The 20,943-nt window shown below is 38.0% G+C and overlaps 2 protein-coding genes across 9 annotated transcripts in view; both read right to left on the bottom strand.

The window, feature by feature from the left end:
* The window catches only part of vill (villin-like), a 19,066-nt gene extending 11,642 nt beyond the window's left edge, over positions 1-7,424 (bottom strand). Inside the window, exons 1-6 of one of the 5 annotated variants that reach the window (XM_084398955.1) lie at positions 7,240-7,424; positions 5,283-5,413; positions 1,800-1,908; positions 1,574-1,648; positions 561-754; positions 373-481 (exon numbers count right to left, since the gene is read on the bottom strand). In XM_084398955.1, the coding sequence (XP_084255081.1) occupies positions 373-481; positions 561-754; positions 1,574-1,648; positions 1,800-1,868 (447 nt within the window). In that variant the 5' untranslated portion in view covers positions 1,869-1,908; positions 5,283-5,413; positions 7,240-7,424. The remainder of the gene's footprint in view (positions 1-372; positions 482-560; positions 755-1,573; positions 1,649-1,799; positions 1,909-5,282; positions 5,414-7,239) is intronic. The other 4 variants (XM_084398956.1, XM_084398957.1, XM_084398958.1 and 1 more) reach the window with 4 other exon arrangements.
* A 229-nt stretch (positions 7,425-7,653) lies between these two features.
* Positions 7,654-20,943, bottom strand: part of ctdspla (CTD (carboxy-terminal domain, RNA polymerase II, polypeptide A) small phosphatase-like a) — a 36,924-nt gene continuing 23,634 nt past the window's right edge. For 2 of the 4 annotated variants that reach the window (XM_084398965.1, XM_084398966.1), the window contains 6 exons: positions 18,362-18,463; positions 14,627-14,663; positions 14,097-14,153; positions 12,850-12,942; positions 11,094-11,279; positions 7,654-8,603 (listed from right to left, as the gene is read on the bottom strand). In XM_084398965.1, the coding sequence (XP_084255091.1) occupies positions 8,478-8,603; positions 11,094-11,279; positions 12,850-12,942; positions 14,097-14,153; positions 14,627-14,663; positions 18,362-18,463 (601 nt within the window). In that variant the 3' untranslated portion in view covers positions 7,654-8,477. The remainder of the gene's footprint in view (positions 8,604-11,093; positions 11,280-12,849; positions 12,943-14,096; positions 14,154-14,626; positions 14,664-18,361; positions 18,464-20,943) is intronic. The other 2 variants (XM_084398964.1, XM_084398963.1) reach the window with 1 other exon arrangement.

The raw sequence follows: 20,943 nt of genomic DNA, 5'->3' as shown, positions 1-20,943 counted from the left end.
TTTGTCAAGATTAAGCTTAGAACCAGGATTGGGTGCTTCTACATCAGAGTTATTCACCTCTTCATTTCCATTGATTTTAGGGATAAGTTATGGGTAGGGTTAGGACAACATTTTTGGAAAGGAATGCATTTTTACAGTAAAATATATTTACCCAGGAACATGTCTTGGCAAAATGTAGTCAGTGGATAGCCTAGTTCTACATATTCTACTATGAGGAAGGGGTGGCTCATGAATATTAATTATGGGTTGTGACTATATGCTCCTAAGGAGTCAAGAAAGCATCAACTTTTTAATATTCATGATCTGAGCCTTCACTTTAGAAGAAATCTTAATTTTGCATTGTGATTCGAGGTGTCTGGTACAGTAGTTCACCTCTCTGGCGGTCACGTGTTTTGTCCCTTTGACGTGGAGCAGGCGCTGAATGTTATACGTATTGGTCTCCACATGAGCGAATCCTGATCCCACACCACCTTTTTTGTATCTGCAGGAACAGGACATAATCAGACCATTATGGAATTGGCATGAGCAAGCCAAAATATTTTACTTTCACTTTCACTCACATGAGGCCACTCTTGAAGTAGCTTTTGAATTTGGCTGATTCAGATCCCTGGACCTCCCGGTACTGGACGGGACTGCCGTCGAGATACTCATCCAGTTGAGTTACATATATAGCTGCGGCTCCCTGCTCATCCTGAGAGGAAGTGTTGCCTATCCAGTAGTGGATATCAGTGGATTGTGTGGTGCTGTTGCTCACCTGGTTGAAACAGGAAAAATTGCTTGAGGACAGATACACCCATGTTTAAAAAGGTTTCATGCACCTATTTTTACACTGTAAAAAATTTCTAACCTCCCTAACTCAAAATTTTCTAGTGACTGACTGGTCACATCTAAATTTTTCAATTGGCCCAAGTGAAATTCTGTAAATTTAATTTTAAAATTTAGATGTGACCAGTCACTAGAAGATTTTGAGTTGGGGAGGTTAGAATTTTTTTACAGTGTAGTACATCAGTAATAATAAATTAATTAATCAATTAATTCAAATTGTTATTTATAATTTTATTAGTGCTGTCAAATTGATTGATTGTGATTAATTAGGCTACGTCTAACATACATACCTAATATATGTGTGTACATACTGTATACACACACACACACACACACACACACACACACACACACACACACACACACACACACACACACACACACACACACATTCATACATACATACATACACAGACACACTCACACACACACACATACATATATATATATATGCACAAACTTATGTTAGATGCGATTAATCGCGATTAATCGTTTTGACAGCACTAAATGTTATATTTATATAATATTATATAACATAACTTATATAAATGAATTTATGATTTTTTTTTTAATTAACCAAGAAAAATCCACCATGCATTAACATTGGAAAAAGAGTAGCTTTAAAAATTCAACTGGACAAAGTTCTATGAGATTATTGTCAACTGATTTTCAGAAGTGTTCATGTGTAGTAAGCCTTTCCAAAAGCACTACTTGAAATGACCTGAAGAATTAGATTGAAATGACTTACATAAAGAATTATATAGCAGTCACCCTCAAAAAAATTTCCAAACGCTTGCTCTGGGACAGGGACCATTTTCATTTTCTAAAGAAACAGAAAACAGAATAATACATAATACAGTGAATAATAAAAAATGCAATGTCAGTTTGACTTGTTTTCATGTTATTTTTTTTTATTTATAAATATTAAATCATAGAGCTCACAAAAAGGGGAGCAAACAACAGTGGTCTCTTACATTGATGGTCCAGATCTGCAGGCCAGGCTTTCGCTGGATGTTTTTAAACACATCCTGGGCTTCAGTCATTCTGATGGATTCTGAGAAGAAATCTCAACGCTCAAACTATCTGAATTAAAACAGATATCCACTGTATATAACCACATATAACACTTATAAACACATCTTCTACATTACATAATGAGATAAAATTTGCATATTTGAACATTAGAAAGGCAGACAGACAGACAGATGGACAGATAGATAGACAGACAGATGGACAGACAGATTAATCGTCAGACAGACAGACAGATAAGCAGATTGATCATCAGACAGACAGATCGATCGACAGACAGACAGATAGATCGATCGACAGACAGACAGACAGATAGACAGACAGATAGACAGACTGATAGTCAGACAGACAGATCGATCGACAGATAGACGGACAGATCGATCGACAGACAGACAGATAGACAGACTGATAGTCAGACAGACAGATCGATCGACAGATAGACAGACAGATAGATTAATCGTCAGACAGACAGATAGACAGATCGATCGATCGACAGACAGACAGACAGATAGATTAATCGTCAGACAGACAGATAGACAGACTGATAGTCAGACAGACAGATCGATCGACAGATAGACGGATCGATCGATCGTCAGACAGACAGATAGACAGACTGATAGTCAGACAGACAGATCGATCGACAGATAGACAGATTAATCGTCAGACAGACAGATAGACAGATCGATCGATCGACAGACAGACAGACAGATAGATTAATCGTCAGACAGACAGATAGACAGACTGATAGTCAGACAGACAGATCGATCGACAGATAGACGGATCGATCGATCGTCAGACAGACAGATAGACAGACTGATAGTCAGACAGACAGATCGATCGACAGATAGACGGACAGATCGATCGACAGACAGACAGATAGACAGACTGATAGTCAGACAGACAGATCGATCGACAGATAGACAGACAGATAGATTAATCGTCAGACAGACAGATAGATAGATCGATCGATCGACAGACAGACAGACAGATAGATTAATCATCAGACAGACAGATAGACAGACTGATAGTCAGACAGACAGATCGATCGACAGATAGACGGATCGATCGATCGTCAGACAGACTGATAGTCAGACAGACAGATCGATCGACAGATAGACGGATCGATCGATCGTCAGACAGACAGATAGACAGACTGATAGTCAGACAGACAGATCGATCGACAGATAGACAGACAGATAGATTAATCGTCAGACAGACAGATAGACAGATCGATCGATCGACAGACAGACAGACAGATAGATTAATCGTCAGACAGACAGATAGACAGACTGATAGTCAGACAGACAGATCGATCGACAGATAGACGGATCGATCGATCGTCAGACAGACAGATAGACAGACTGATAGTCAGACAGACAGATCGATCGACAGATAGACAGACAGATAGATTAATCGTCAGACAGACAGATAGACAGATTGATCGATCGACAGACAGACAGATAGATTAATCGTCAGACAGACAGACAGACTGATAGTCAGACAGACAGATCGATCGACAGATAGACGGATCGATCGATCGTCAGACAGACAGATAGACAGACTGATAGTCAGACAGACAGATCGATCGACAGATAGACAGACAGATAGATTAATCGTCAGACAGACAGATAGACAGATCGATCGATCGACAGACAGACAGACAGATAGATTAATCGTCAGACAGACAGATAGACAGACTGATAGTCAGACAGACAGATCGATCGACAGATAGACGGATCGATCGATCGTCAGACAGACAGATAGACAGACTGATAGTCAGACAGACAGATCGATCGACAGATAGACGGATCGATCGATCGTCAGACAGACAGATAGACAGACTGATAGTCAGACAGACAGATCGATCGACAGATAGACGGATCGATCGATCGACAGACAGACAGATAGATTAATAGTCAGACAGACAGATAGACAGATTGATAGTCAGATTGATAGACAAATAGACAGATCGATCGACAGACAGACAAATTGATCGACAGATTGATCGACAGATAGACAGACAGAGAAATAGAGATAGATAGATAGATAGATAGATAGATAGATAGATAGATAGATAGATAGATAGATAGATAGATAGATAGATAGATTTCATGTTCAAACATAAAATGTTATGACAGATCTTTGCAAATGTGAAATATCAGAGAGCAATATTTTGAACAAAAATCTGGTCCTTCATCACTCATAACACTGAGTGACTTGAGAACAGATGGTTTTTGAAAGGATGAAGATGATATGGAGATTTCGCTTCCTCCTGAGATTCTGTTCCACTAATAAACAGTGCCGCCCAGTACCATGGCAACAAATGGATTTCACATTGAAGAATCTGCTCAGTAAACACAAAAACTATACTTGGCAATAGAAATTTGTATCAAAAGCTAATTTAGAACAGGTCACTATTCACATTGCACATTACTGGGAAAATTTTGCCACTGGAGTCATATGATGGCCAAAATCTGTTTCAGACGTTTTATCATACACTAAGTGCTTTGCTTGAGAATCCATTCAAAAAGCATATTCAGACAAGCTGTGAAGGTTGCCTGCAAATAAATAATGCACCGCAAGTAAACAACAACTACACATCAGCAACCAATCCTCTCTCATAAAACTCAACGTTAACAGTGAAAAGAAACGCTGACCTTTCATAATCACAGCAGCCGTTGCTAAGAAACTGGGGCGCGAAAATATTGACTGAAATATTGTATTAAGGGTGGAGCATGAACACAGAAGGAGCGCAAGGATAGAAGACACCATCCCGAATGAAATTTTTTTGTCATATACCCAAAACAAACAGAAATATTTGACTTTTCAGAAAATGGCCTTCAATGAGAAAACAGACAAACTGAAGCACAGTTGGTCAGAATCTACTAATAATCAGAAGTAATATCGGTCTCAACAGCTTTTAATCTCTCATATGATCCTGTTACATTCAAATAAGACATTCATCTGATCACTCTCTGACAAACAGCGTATTACTAAAGCTGTACAAGCACTGCGTATTTAATAGTTTTGTGTGCTTTCTGTCCTGAATTACTGGTTTTCCTGTCTATTGACAAAGCTTTTTAAACAATAGTCGACAGGTTTTTCCATTAGTCCTAATCATTTACATGGTTTAGTCTCATATTTCCCAGTGCGAGTTAGGTCATGCATGAACTTTTGATTCTTTATGACAAATTTATAAGTTTAAGTTACACATAACAAAATAATGTGCTAGAAACTAACTAAAGCTGCTTGAATTGCAAATAAAAGATACTTTGAGATCAGTTTTGAATCTCATACAACTGGTTATAATAATAATCATGTAAAACTTTGGCACACACAGTAGCCTATACTAAAAATATCCTTCAAGAACTGTATAACTGTAAACGTACCATTCAATGACTGATGAATTCTAATAGTTTTGTTCTTACCTGTACGTGGCACACAGAAGTATTGTTCAGGGTATTGATGTATTAATGAGTTATGATGAATGTCTATGAGCGGCTCCCTGTGTGTATAGTGAATGTGTGCTGATCAGGGAAGGGCTTGTATATGTCCAGCCCTACAGGTGAAAAACACACCTTAATACTCACACAGGACTTTATATGGACAAGATTAGGCGTCCCTTTGACCTCTTACGTACATAACCCTATAAATAAACCTTTAAAAAGAAAAACTCTTTTATGGAGTTAGCCTGTTCCATGCTTTTTGAAGGTTGAAAGCAGTTCACAATAAATGATATTTGCATGAAAAAAAAATGGACCAGGACATTGTTTATATTTTCAATTCTGAAAATGAAAATGAATGCAAGGTGTGTTTGAAACAACGTCTTTTTGGGTGAACTTGAACTATAACTCTTTACATGAATTAGGAATCCCTGTCTCAATCAGGCATTCCCTCAGTGATCTAAAACAAGCTTCAAGTTGGTGGATGTCAGAGAGACTCAAGCGTGTCTGGATTGCGCTCACATCAGCTCTGTCTCAGCTCTTTCACTCTTAGATCATAAGGAAGGCATCAGACGGGAACGCCACACAGACACTCAGGAGATCCAGAGAGAGGAGACAGTGATGAATGTCTTCCACTCCAGCAGATGGAGAGACTGAGCGAACGAATCCCCTGCGAGAGGCTCTTGGACAGATATCAGAGGCAAACTATGGCAAACGGCCCATCAGGCGCTAACAAATAAAGATAAGCGGCAGAGTGGTGCTTCATTAAGGTTTCGAGGCTTCACCTTAACTGCAGGCCAGAATGCCATTCTGAGGAAGAGGGCGATATGGAAAGAAAAAGCTTCTTTCCTGAGTGAAAATATCAGTTTTAATGATCTATCTATCTAATCTATCTATCTATCGAATTCAGCAACATCACTAATAAAAATTAATAATGAAAGTAATGAATTTATAATGTAAAATATGGCTATTTTTGATCATTTAAATGTAAATTTATTCATTTTTCTCCCATCTCATATTTTTTCCCTTTAGGGGTTCCGTAATTTTTGTTACTTCCACCCTCTCAAAGGCCTGTTGAAACAGAAATAACAATTTCCAGCATACAATTATAGCTTCTTTCTTCTCAATGTCAATTTAATGTGAAGAAACTCACTGACACTGTTTAGGGAAAGAGATCAATAGGGTTTGGACAAAATTGCCCCAATGTCATTATTACATAATAGGTTTGCCAGCCGGTTAAGTAATCCATTAAATTGTTTGTTAAGCAACACAAACCTGTCCATGGCAGTATGTTGGTGGTAACCGCTTAGTTTGACTGCATTACTCAAATAAGCATAAGGAAGGAACCTTTAGGATTTAAGAGTATTTTTTCACTAGTTGGCATAGAACAGCGTGTCCTTCCCTCTCGGTGCAGAACGCACACATAGACAAACATTCATGACAATAGTAAAGCAAACAGTTATGAGTCATATCCAGAGGAGCAGCCCAACATATGAGAGCTCATATTCAGCTATTCCTTTCATCCCCCATCCCAGATACACCTTAGGCAAACATCTCTCTGACAGCACCCAAATTCAAAATGTCATATTATACCCTCAAACACACACGGCCCATAAAGCTCAAGGTCGTGTGATTCACAGAGGTTTCTGAGTTACCATATTTGGATATTCTGAAGCTAATCATTGAGATCAGGAACTACTGACAGTGTAAATATATTGTAAAAATCTGAAATAAATGTTTCAAGGGGTGAATTAACTAGTTTTATTTAAGCCAGAAAAATTATTTAATGACTAAATCAATCTGACTACATAAGGCTACACCAACAAAAAGTATTTTTTTTATCAGGTCAAGTCGAAATATTTTCCTTAAAGCGGTCTTTTCACTTTTAAACTGAGTTAAAAATATGAAATATTTGTGAAAATGTAAAAAAAACCCATCTTACCTCAGACTCCAAGGTCAACAGATACAAAACTCATTAATGTATACATCCACAGCTGACTGTATCCACATATATTTTCATGGCTAAAAAAAAAGAAATGCCTTTTCCAAAGTTTTACCACCAAAAATGACTCTACTGTCACTGGTGGCCTTTTAGTTGCTTCTCTGTAAGTGAACCGCTTAAGGTTCACGGCAAATCATGCATCAAACTAGACGAGCGCACAGTTTGCTCATTAACTACACAGTCCACATTTCTGAGGACACAAAATCAATCTTGCTGAGGAAAACCAAGCATATTTAAATTCACTGTTCTGTAAAGATCCTGTACAATGGACTCACTGTGTAATCCGCTCATGGCTTCCCAGCATCCCTTTGAAACTTACTCAAGTGTAATGCACACAAACAGACACAAACATGTGAGCCATTCTTTATATTGATTGCATCTTTTATTTTGATAATGAAGATTATAAATTTCAAATCCTGACATATTGGATTGTTGATTACCGCTTTTTTCACAATATATGTTGTATTATTAGTTCAAATCACAGTTGGGTAATAGATGCAAACATTTCTTTTGAACACGATGCTGTATTTTCGAAGGCATAAAATAACCCAAGAAAATAACGGCATCATCTTTCGCTCGATAATATCATTCAGTCCAGTGAAATCTCCTGACCGTCACCGTAAAGTCTTCATGAATTTTAAAAGACTCATCGTTTGCCTTGGTCTTACAGTAAGTGTTTGTTTAAAGGTTTCGAATTGTAAATATGCAGCATACAAAAACTCATTTGTGTCCACATAAAAACAACAGTCAGAAGGCACTTTGTTTGGTACAAGAGAACGAGAAAAAATAAAATCACAGTTGCTGGAACTACCGATGATGCCACGGAAAAGACTGCCTGCATAGCCTGAACAGAAAAAACTCTTTTTTTTTCACGCCGGTCCGGAAAAATAGCACGTCTTGTTGTTTCTCTGTTCTTTTTTCCTGTTAAATATACTCAAGGATAGTAAACTCTTGTGTTTCTCTTAAAAAGATGACGCTTTGTTTTCTTCACGAGTGTATAGATTTGCTCGCCAAGGAATATTGTTGGCTGTTGGTCCACTGAGAGAGATAAAGTGGCGTCCGTTGGGTGAGTGGTGTCCTCTAGAGGCCAGAACTGAACATCGGCTCGACCCGAGACGGATGGGGGGGGGGGGGGGGGGGCGTTTGTGTTTGCAAGGCAGTGCTGCTGGACCCGTGTGCTACCTGGTCCTCAGGCTCTGTAACACACCGTAAACGTCCGTCTCCCTGCTCAGGCCTTCAAACAGTGGCAGTAAATCCAGCAGCTCTGTGTCTGTCATGTCATCAAACCACGACTGCACCGGCACCTGCAAACACAGAAACACACTTTAAGCACATGCCGAAAAACGCTTTTGTCAAACTACCAACTATGCTCAGTAAATTAGTATTAAGCAAGATTGAATGAATTTCATGAACTAAACGATTGACACTTTATCGATCCCGAAGGAAATTCAAGGCATCCAGTAGCTTATACAACGTCTCCGAGATGCTTGAAGAAACCTTCCTGCAAAGCTACAGAACTGTGAAAAGTACTGGCACTTGTGTTAAAATGCTGTAAAGTGAGAACGCTTTCAAAAATAAAATCACAAATTGAATTTATTTATGATTTAACTTCTATTAACTAATTCAAATCAACATATGGTATAACGACCCTTTGCGTTTAAAACGGCTTTTGTCCAGGTACACTTGCGCATCGTTTTTCAGGTAGCTTTGCAGGAAGGTTTCTTCAAGCATCTCGGAGACGTTCCCGCAGTTCTTCTGGATTTAGTCTGTCTCAGTTTTTTCTGTTTCTTCATGTAATCACAGACGGACTCGATGATGGTGAGATCAGATCATACCGGCTGTTGTCAGACTCCTCGTGCATACACAAATCTCACTGGATTATTACAATTAATGGCAAAAAGAATGTTTGGAAATGTAAACTGATATTTCCTACTGACACACTACAGCAAAAGATATAAATAACTGACTTAAAACCATTTGGGGGGGGGGGGGGGTATTAACATGCCTAAAACTTTTGCACAGTACTGTATATATAAACACGATACAAAATGTACAGGATGGGTATGTGTAATGAAGGTACTATGAAGAATAAAAATGAAAATGTATATGCAACCAAATGCAAAATAACAATTGTGAATGAAAGTTCTGGCATGAAACTCTAGATGTGGCTGATATGTCCTTAACTCATTTGCAAGCGTGCCGCACAAGCCCTGAAAAGTGAAGCCAAAACGTCTCGATCGCCCCCCCGGTGACTGGTCCTAGTATAGGTCATAAACCCCGCCTCCCTGTGTTGTTCAACGGGAGTTGAGACCAACTAAACAATTTAATTAATTACACTTCAAATATCTTTTTTCCGAAGGTGGTTTCTGTCATTTACTGTAGTTTTTAATCACGCTGATGTAAATTCAAGTGTTTGTTTTTAAAATAAGTTTGTTTTCAGTTAGTTATTTGATGCTATAAAAACGGCGGTGTGACGTCATGATTGACAGCTGTGATTGACAGGTTCTCTGAGCGAAGTAGTCACTGAAGCACCAACACACTTTTTTTTCGGGATCTTCTGAGGACTGAGGAGATTGGAGCTTTAAATTTAATATCTAAATTTCTATAATTAATTATTTTACACCGAGAATGAGGGCGGGGCCTTGATTTCAAGGCTTTACTTCCTGCTCACTACTGCGCAAGTCTGGTCCCGAAATCGCTACTGCGCAGACTCAAACCCCAAGATGTCAGCGCCATATCGGCACACTGGCGGCTTCAGTTCTCACCAATGGAAGAGAGCGAAGGGGCGTCGTCCATATTTTTTTACAGTCTATGCTCATTTGGCAGCGATCGCATCGTCATCTACATAGCGCAGCTGATTGGTTGCTGTTGCATCAGCGGCCAATGAGCTGCAGCTCAACATTCAATACCGGTAGTGTTGCAGTTAGCAGTCTGCAGCGCGCTTTTCAGAAACCCTCCACCTTCCCCAGCTCCACCTGTATAGATCTGCTACGGGGTTATTTCATGCATGTCTTACATGCTCACAGCAATGTCTGTGAATGTATTGGCAGTAGCAAGTTTCTGCACTAGCTCTGAAGCAGCGGCAGCGTAGCAGATCTATTCCGCCAAGACCAAATACATTAACACTGCCATATCCATTACCATGCTAATCTCTCAGAGAGATGTCATGACAGAACTATGCAAAATAACTGAAACTTGTTCTGTTCTCTTAAAAATGTCATTAAAATAGTCTCCTATAATATAGAAGTTGTTTCTTGATTCAGTTAACTAAGCCGTATTGAGATTTTTATTTTATTCCGATTTATCGCGCAGGAGGAACTGTTGACAGCAGTGGCAGATAAAGGCATACGTGACTCAGCAAACCAACTTATTTTGCCAACTCTGTGCAGTGTCTTGAGAAGAAGTCTCCACCATCTTAAAGATAACAGGCTTTAATAAGCACTTTCGGCTCATTAGTTTGAATACAGAATAACACCTTCAAATCTAATAAGAGGACAGATGCGAGCAAGTGTAGGAGGTGACAGCACTGAGGTAGGATCTGCAGTTTCCTCCACGGGTCTCTTGCTACAGTCTATAATTGATGTGAAGTTTTGACAAAGGAGTGCAGAGAGCCAGCGGCTGGGTTCTACCTCATTAGTTCCACTGAAAAAAATGATTCAAGGATAAAAGACACATTCGCACACATCACAAGTTCTAGGAGTCAACATGCAGCCTATATTATAGTGTACAAGTGTATTCTGATGCTGTAACGTCATGTCGACTGCAGGTGCGGGCCACAGTGGTACGGTACGTACAGCGTTCTCTGGATGGAAGATGTAGGAGGCAGGTGAGTTGTCCACTATGATGACTTGGTTGAGCTCCCGGCCCAGTCGGCTGAGGTCTTTGACGTAGTTCCCCCGGTGGAACACACAGGATTCCCTGAAGAGCCGTGCCCTGAACACACCCCACTGGTCCAACAGGTCTGCTACAGGGTCAGCATACTACCAGACCAAAAACAGGGACAGCTATGAGCGTAGTACACAACCAATACAGCAATTATATTTACAATATAATTACACTATCTTTAATATTTAAAGGGGACCTATTGATTTTGTTTTGGGGTCTACTAGAATAGGCTTTCATGCTTGATTTTTCCAAAAACATTAATGCTCTGTTTCATTCCTGTCTGTATGAAGCCCCTCCCTCGCCCGTACACACGTTCATGAGAGGGTCGAGTTCCAGTGGAAGGGTGACCTCTGACCCGATGTCTGACATAGGCGTATCGTAAGCTCAGGTAAGAATTGTTTATTCAATTTTAAATATGGATATTTTTCTTACTAAAACCCATCGCTTCACTTCAGAAGGCATTTATTAACCCACTGGAGTCGAGATGGATGGATGCACTTTTTGGAGCTTCAAAAACTCGGCATTATTCAATGCCATTACAAAGCTGGGAAGAGCCAGGATATTTTTTTTTATAGAACTCTGATTGTGTTCGGCTGAAAAAAGAAAGTCATATCCACCTAGGATGGCTTGAGTGTGAGTAAATTATGGGTTATTAAAGTTTTTGGGTGAACTATTACTTTAAGTACTGAGTAATATTATTTAACAACATGTACTTACAATATTATTAGGGCTAAGGTTTGGTTTAGGGTTAGTTAATTTACTGTTATTACAGCAGTAAGTACATGTGGCATATGTAACAAGGGCTCTGTAAAATAAAGTGTTACCAAAAATAAATTCTAAAACTGAAGCTGAACTGTGTCCTAATACTGTAGATTAATGGAGGCAGAGTGTTAATAGTACTCAAGAATGCTATTCTTTAATAATAATAATAATAATGATGATAATAAAATAGATAGAATAGATTAATTAAAACACATAAACAAAAATAAATCATTAAATATATTATATATATATATTATACATATTATTATGTATAATAACTATATTACACACATATATATATATATACACATATATATATATATATATATATTATTCTCTAATGTACATAAATATATATATATATATATATATATATATATATATATATATATATATACACACACAGATGAAAAGCAGCATTAAAATATAGATGTAATACTATTTTAACAACAAATTAGTTTTCTTGTTGCTAAAATTGAATGTTCTACAGGAAGAATTTTATATAAATACCAGAGGTGCATTATACATCATATCAATGAGATGAATGATTAACAATGCATGAACCAAACTCACCACTGACAAACTGTATGACTCATTTTTCCACACATAGCTTTTTATATAAATATATATACTCTCAATAACATTATCGTCCTCCGTTCCACCTCGAGTATCTCACAGGAGACTTCACTTCATCACTTATTTGCATAAAGTTAAACTTTTCTTAACTTTGTTGAGTCACAGGGATGCGCACACACTGCAATGGTAATGTTGCTAATGCCACTGAAAAATCATCAACTTTTATTGAAAATGACTTCCGTTGCTATAAATCGAGTCTGTAAAATATTGACTAGAAATGGATCAAATGGTTTATATGCAGTGTGAAGAAACCTTAGAGAGCCTTACCTTAGCCAGGCTGGCTGTAAAAAGAACACATTCAAAGAGTTCGCCCATTTTCTGCAGAAACTCATCCACATGAGGCCTCTTCAGCACGTAGACCTTCAAACAAACCAAATAAACAGCTATTACTGATGGAAACAAATCACTTCTGACTCCTGGAAATAGACAGGGGAGACGCTGACACTGAACTTTCAACAAACCTCTTCGTAGCTTTTCAGTCTTGAACTTGTCGATCAGTTGCTGTAACCAAGTGCAAGTAACCAAGAACAGGCCGACCCTGATCCACAAAGCCTATCCTGGATTACTTGAACCAGGTATCAGCCACTTCGCAGATGTATTCCAGCAGCTGATGTCTTAATATGGCAGAAAATCCACAGAACAGCGACGTGGCCATCACGAAGATGTATTTTTACAGTAATATTCCGGGTTCAGTAAAAGTTAAGTTAAAAGGACAGCATTTGTGGCTTAATGTTGATAACCAAAAAAAATATTTTCTATAAAAAAGCAAAACTCAGGGTTAAAGTGAGGCACTTACAATTGAAGGGATTTAAGTTACAAATGTGTAGATAAAAATAAGGTGGATACAGTGAAAAACAGTAACAGATCTAATGGGACTTTTAATGTAATTTTACAGTAAAATACTGTTGTTGTATAAATGTAGTTTTTGGACATTTTATAATTTACAGTGAAAAAAATGACAGCTCACATTTTAATGGGGTTTCTTCTTAGTTCTTTCTTACCATTAATGTACATTAGAGTTTTATGTTAGATCTTATGATGCTGAATTAATGTTTTTGACACCATGCACTCTATATATAGTCATATACTAGTATTTACCTCAGCATGTGTATATTTTTTATGGAACATTTTTGGCAACCACAGCTACCGTTTACCATAATTTCACTTTTCGTACAGCCACAACATGTAATTACCACGTTACTATGATTTTAATGTAAAAAAACTCAATGTGGTAAGTGGCTGTAAAAAAGATGGTTTAAACTTTACGGCTCAAATAATGCACCAGTTTTAACCACCTTAAACCTTAATTCGATTTAATTTATAATAATTTTTTTATTATCCCACAAATGCTGACGATTGATCTCATCTTGTATGGAACCCAGAATATTTCTTTAATTTAATTTCATGACACCGATTGTTGAGGTTAAGTGACACTGAATCCCAAAAAACAGTCCAGATTCCGACAAAGTGTGAACATTTACCCACGGCCACATTTGAACCCACTTGAACTGTACCTGATGAACTGTTCCGTCAATCTCCACAGGGACTATAAAGTCTGCGTTGCTGATAGGCTGCGGGCACAAAACAGGAAAACACACATTAGGAGTCTGCTTGAAAAACCGACTGAAAGAATGTTACAGCTGTATCAGGTCAGTGTTCTCTGAGAGAGAGAGAGAGAGAGAGACAGGGAGGCATCCATCGCTTCACAGATACCTGCAGTCAAGTCTTTCAGTTAGACTTCTTTGAGCTGTAAGAGTTTATGTGCATGAGCGTGTTTCTGACAGCTGACTGCATGGAGCTGGGAACGGCAAGCTTCTTTGAAAAGAGACTTGATACGCTTTTAAAGAAAGCGGAGGGAGAGGGAGGAGAAGTGCCGTTGAGCGAAGGGAGACGATGAAAGAAACGCAGCGGGAGGCTCTGAGCTCTCGTAATGCATAGAGAGAAAGGGAAAGGGAGATGAGGAGAAGAGAGAAAAGTTTTGCTCGCTTTGCTTTTGCTTGGACTTGTTAAAAACTGATTGGACGGCTGAGAAGGCAGCTCATACCTGTCCCCTCTCTGACCTGGCTTGCGTAACATCATGACTAGGATGGATAGTTTCATTCACAACACAATTCCACAGACACAGAAAAACACAGTTTTCTTAATATGTGTCTTCCAGAACAATGTACACATCCTGAACAACCTCAAAACAAGATACATTAATACATTTGATCATTTTAAACAATTTATTTTAGATTTAAATAATATAATGTTCTTACCCAATTGACATATTTCTTGTTTTAATAATACATTTATATACTTTTTGATGATTATGCTTAAAAAACAAACTTTTTTTGTAGAACGAGATTAAATAAATTAAGAAAATTTACTTTCTTAGTGGACACAGTTTCTAAATGTTTATCTAGAAATACAGTGGACACATTTTTTAACTGTTTTAGTACCTCAATGTCTAAATATTTAATGAAGGAACTGATTTCAGATCAGTTTTCAGTCAACTGATTTACACTGATCAGTTCATTATATGGCCAGCAGGAGGAGTGTGTGATCTATAGTAGGCTACTAATGGGGATTGTGACACTGTATTAGCTAGAAAATGCAATCTTAAATCCTATTACCATATAAATCAGGTATACATTATTTCCAATGCTAATCTATATTCTCATATTTATTATAAGCTTCAACTGTCCTCTAAACAAAAGTATCAACTGTCAGAAAGTGCAAGTGAGAGAGAATGAGATTAGAAAATAGTGTATGTAATGAAATACTTATATAAAGACATTACACATACTGACCTCTCTTCTAGTGAACTCACTGTCCCTTGACTACTAACCAATTATTTCTAAAATTAGAAATTGCTGCATGCTGTGGTCAAATAGGTTTATGTAATGACCTGTACATATTCAAGCAAAATATATACCAAATGATTTATAACCAAACTCAATACAAACATGTAGTTGGAAGGGGTCTTGTATAACCTTCAATGATTTCATTTTGTGAAAATAACCATCTGACTGTACATTATCCCACTAAATGCATGGCTACTTACCACATAAGTTTGGAATATTGATTAGAGATTAAATGATCTTATTATGTGGGAACAAACAGATATGAGATATGAAACAAGAATACTGTAGGAGATTGGTTTACAGGTCAATATACAAATATAACAATATACAATATATTCTGACCAATCAGAATCAAGTATTCCAGACATGTACTAAAAAAAATGTTTAAACAATATTTAAACGTTTAATACTTCAATATTTCAAGTTTATTTATTTAAGAAAGGCAATTAAAAGATTAGCGCAATGAAGTACAGACTTGGTCAGTATTGTAAAATAAGCATTATGTCCAAAATTGCACCATTGCATTAGATACAAAATATTTAATATTGTTTAATGTTCAAATACTTTCTGTGGCTGCTGTATGTAAATGTGACGGGAAAAAACGAAAACCGAGAAAAACAAGCCATTGAGGCAAAACTAAGCAATAATCATGAGTAATAGAATACACACGTTCAAGTACGGTCATGGTCGAATCTTTTTTTTGTGTAACTGTGAGCATACCTTTTTAATGCGATATGTGTGTATGTGTTTTGGTGTCAGGGTGGGTGTTTTTGTGAGTGTGTGTGAGGTTGTGAACGCGCACAAAGGCATGCATCCCTTTCTCTGGGCCTCTTTCTCTCAGTCGCCGCCTTCCTCTCTTCTCTGAGCGAAAACAGGAGCTGCCAGGCAGACATTTTAAAGGAGGACAGGCTTTGCTTTAACAAAACACAGTTATTAGTCTTCGAGCAAACACATTCAGTATCTGTCACTGTCTTTCTCTCTTGGGAGTGGGGATGCATCCAGCTGTGGAAGACATTAAGCTAGATGTGTGTACATATGTAAATGTGGGGTGATTGTGTGTAATCAAACGGCCACAGTCGTTTATTTGATCATATGTGTGTGTGAGAGAGCAGCATAAAACCAAGATGCATAGAAGTGGGTCACTGCACTAAGCAGGTGGCTCCCTGAAGCAGTACTTTTAGGGACCAGACAAACATTTAGTCTCTGAAGAGGATTTAATTCACCCAGGACTTCAAATCCAACCAAACAACCTCAAATACTGCCAATGCCTTCTGTTATTATGTCTTAGGTTGCTCAAATAAATCATTTGGCCACTTAAAACTACTGTGCAGAAGTGAATCCCCTGAAATGATTCATGTTACATTTAGGAATAAGGACTGAAATGGAAGCTCTATACCAAAACCTAGCGAGCTGCCTTGTTGTCTTGTGGCTTCATAGGAAGCTTTCTTTCACCTTATTTTGCAAGAGAGAAGAACGCTATTTTCTGTGAATGTGTGAGACGTCAGATTCATTAGCCACTATAGGTAAATAACTAGATGAATACAGTGCAGTAAATGGTAAAACTATTGGCACTAAAATAACTGGAAGCAAATGACACCGGAAGCCTCGCACATTCAAGTAACAAACGGCCGCAATGTCTCTTATATGAAAAAATACGGTCTGCTTTGGACACGGTAGAATGTTTTGCTCATTTGCTTATGAAAACATTATTTCTGAACATTCAAAATTAAATTTTATTTTGCAAGCAAAAAATATTTATTTTATAAAAAACATGTGCAAACATTATGAGAATGTTACTTTTGAATGTTCTCTGAACGTTCTGAAATCACCCTCATCCTCTCCTCGGGTCATTTTGACCCGAAACTCATAAAAAAAAAAAAAAAAACATTTATTTTTATTTTTTTATTGAGTGTTCATCAGAGTGGTTCAAGACCTTAACACTTTTGTCACACTTGAACTTGGAATATACACAAAAAAATTGACTGGATTCGAGGAGTTTATGTGGTTGTAATAAAAAAAGTAACAAATCTATCCCTCACGGGTCACAATCCAAAACGAACACACACACAAATGAAGGCATGAGGCTATAGAACATCCCCAATGCAGAACACACTCACATGCATACACACACACCTCGGAATTCCCATTAAAATGAATGGGTGGGGTCTTATAACAGGGGCAATGTTTTCTTTCTTTCAATTTTTACAAATAAAAATCAATCAGTCACAATGCAGACTGCACACAGTTATGAAGTAGTTAGATTTGAACACATTTACAATGCAGAATCAAAAAATATTATCAAAATGAAATTATATAAGCTTTCTGGACAAAAAAAACCCCAAAACCATAATTTTAGGGCTTCGGGTCATTTTGACCCACGAGGGACACTTTTGTTACAAGTACGGGAACAAAAAAAACGGTTTCAGAAAAACCTTCTATGAATGATGTATAAATGTTTTGTGCTAACATTTTGAGAACATTATTATAGTCTAGATAACTCTGAAAGAATGTTCAATGAAAGTTACTGGAAGAAAGTTCGCTCATAACTTTTAAAACGGAACATTAGCAAAAGTTCTGTTAACGTTTCCTGTCAGCTGGGATTATGCATTCTGTGATTTCCTTCACCAAAAAAATAGTTACGGCACTAAATTTAGCCAAAACAAGTTATCTTAAGAGGCAGAATAAGATGGCTCCTTTTATTGAAAATGCCTTAAAAGGCTCCCTATGTAGGCAGCTAACTAGGTTTTGGAACACAGCCAAAGTCATCTTAAATTTTTCAAAAGTCAGCCAATATAGAGGGCGGCAATGGTTTCCAAAGTAAAACTGATTAGCTATCAGTCATATAAATATGCCATGTATTCACTGCTATATGAAATATCATAACAACATACATGTGTGTTTATGTATGTGTGTGTGTGTGTATGCACAAGTACCTTGAAAGAGCTGTGCACAAGGGTCTCGTCCAGGTCAATGACCACACAGTTCTTGCCGTAATCATTAATGCTGACCTCAGGCAAGAGGTATTTGGCTGGAGGCTGGAGGAAATACGGCACAGATGAATACAAGCAGGAGAGGAGAGCAAACAGAGGATAAAGATGCATGCTTATCATATCAGCCAGACATTCTGAGTTATAATCAAAAGCTACGGTCTCTCCTCCAATGGGACACAACATGCATTGGAGATTCCTCTGTTGTGGTCCAATAACGAATCCCAAATGATGTACTGGGAACTGGTGCTTTTGGATAACCTTGAAACAATGATTACAGCTCTGTGTTAAAGTGACTGGTTTGGCTTCACTGCCAACTCATGTTGCTTAAGCACAAGCTGCCTCTGTAGATGGTCTGCCAGTAACTGGAAAGAGATGTCCTTTACTAAGCCTGACCTGATGGAGGCAGATGGACTTGAGAGGCAAAACACACTCACACACATATCCAAAGATGCAAGCCAAGTCATATACAGCACATGCATGCATAATACACTCACCTAAAGGATTGTTAGGAACACCATACTAATACTGTGTTTGACCCCCTTTCGCCTTCAGAACTGCCTTAATTCTACGTGGCATTGATTCAACAAGGTGCTGAAAGCATTCTTTAGAAATGTTGGCCCATATTGATAGGATAGCATCTTGCAGTTGATGGAGATTTGTGGGATGCACATCCAGGGCACGAAGCTCCCGTTCCACCACATCCCAAAGATGCTCTATTGGGTTGAGATCTGGTGACTGTGGGGGCCATTTTAGTACAGTGAACTCATTGTCATGTTCAAGAAACCAATTTGAAATGATTCGAGCTTTGTGACATGGTGCATTATCCTGCTGGAAGTAGCCATCAGAGGATGGGTACATGGTGGTCATAAAGGGATGGACATGGTCAGAAACAATGCTCAGGTAGGCCGTGGCATTTAAACGATGCCCAATTGGCACTAAGGGGCCTAAAGTGTGCCAAGAAAGCATCCCCCACACCATTACACCACAACCACCAGCCTGCACAGTGGTAACAAGGCATGATGGATCCATGTTCTCATTCTGTTTACGCCAAATTCTGACTCTACCATCTGAATGTCTCAACAGAAATCGAGACTCATCAGACCAGGCAACATTTTTCCAGTCTTCAACTGTCCAATTTTGGTGAGCTCGTGCAAATTGTAGCCTCTTTTTCCTATTTGTAGTGGAGATGAGTGGTACCCGGTGGGGTCTTCTGCTGTTGTAGCCCATCCGCCTCAAGGTTGTGCGTGTTGTGGCTTCACAAATGCTTTGCTGCATACCTCGGTTGTAATGAGTGGTTATTTCAGTCAAAGTTGCTCTTCTATCAGCTTGAATCAGTCGGCCCATTCTCCTCTGACCTCTAGCATCAACAAGGCATTTTCGCCCACAGGACTGCCGCATACTGGATGTTTTTCCCTTTTCACACCATTCTTTGTAAACCCTAGAAATGGTTGTGCTTGAAAATCCCAGTAACTGAGCAGATTGTGAAATACTCAGAACGGCCCGTCTGGCACCAACAACCATGCCACGCTCAAAATTGCTTAAATCACCTTTCTTTCCCATTCTGACATTCAGTTTGGAGTTCAGGAGATTGTCTTGACCAGGACCACACCCTTAAATGCATTGAAGCAACTGCCATGTGATTGGTTGATTAGATAATTGCATTAATGAGAAATTGAACAGGTGTTCCTAATAACCTTTAGGTGAGTGTATATGTACATTCACATTCAATATATCTAATATTCTTTACATGAGCATTTCAGAGGTCATGGTCCTCCATGACCTTTCACTATCAGCAAATCGAATCATATTAAAGTTGAATTAATTATTCATATAATTTATAATTACTCCAGTATGTACTTTAAGTATATAATTGTGACGTGTCAATTATGGAATAAACATATCCTACGCAGTTAATATCATGGTCCCATTGACTTCTACTGTTCTTAAAGGGAAAGCAAGCATTTTTTTCCTGTCTCAAATTCGACAACTATAAGTAATTCACAGATTGAATTCCCCAAGAATTATTTTTATGTTATGACCAATAACCGATAAATGCCTGATATAAAAATTCTATACTATTTTATCTAAATTGATTAAAAAACAAAACACTAAAAACTAAAATCAAGTTAATCAACCGTTAAACGCTTCATGTGTATTGAGGCATTGCAACATTACAGTTTGAAAAATTGATTTTCCAAGGATAATATTTAGCAGTGCTATGAATCATTCTTGTTTAAAGATTAACTTTAAGTGAGCGTTAGATGACGGAAAAGGTAAATTAATGTAAAAATGGGGGAAATTAAAACAATTAAATATACAAAATCGACCAATACTAATAAATAAAATTTACAATATAGGTTTTTCGGGTTTTGCTATCACTGAGGGAACATTCATATGAATACACAAACAAGACCACACACACGGTGAAATTTACGCATGTCCCATGAGTACATACAATTACATCATTACAGTAACTCTATGGTTAATGCTTTAACCATAATTGTAGCCTCATGCTGTGTCAATCA

The sequence above is a fragment of the Rutilus rutilus genome (genome assembly GCF_951802725.1).
Source record: "Rutilus rutilus genome assembly, chromosome: 24".
Classification (NCBI taxonomy): Eukaryota; Metazoa; Chordata; class Actinopteri; order Cypriniformes; family Leuciscidae; genus Rutilus; species Rutilus rutilus.
Note: the sequence above shows the minus strand (reverse complement) of the source record. Positions and strands in the feature narration are given on the sequence as shown.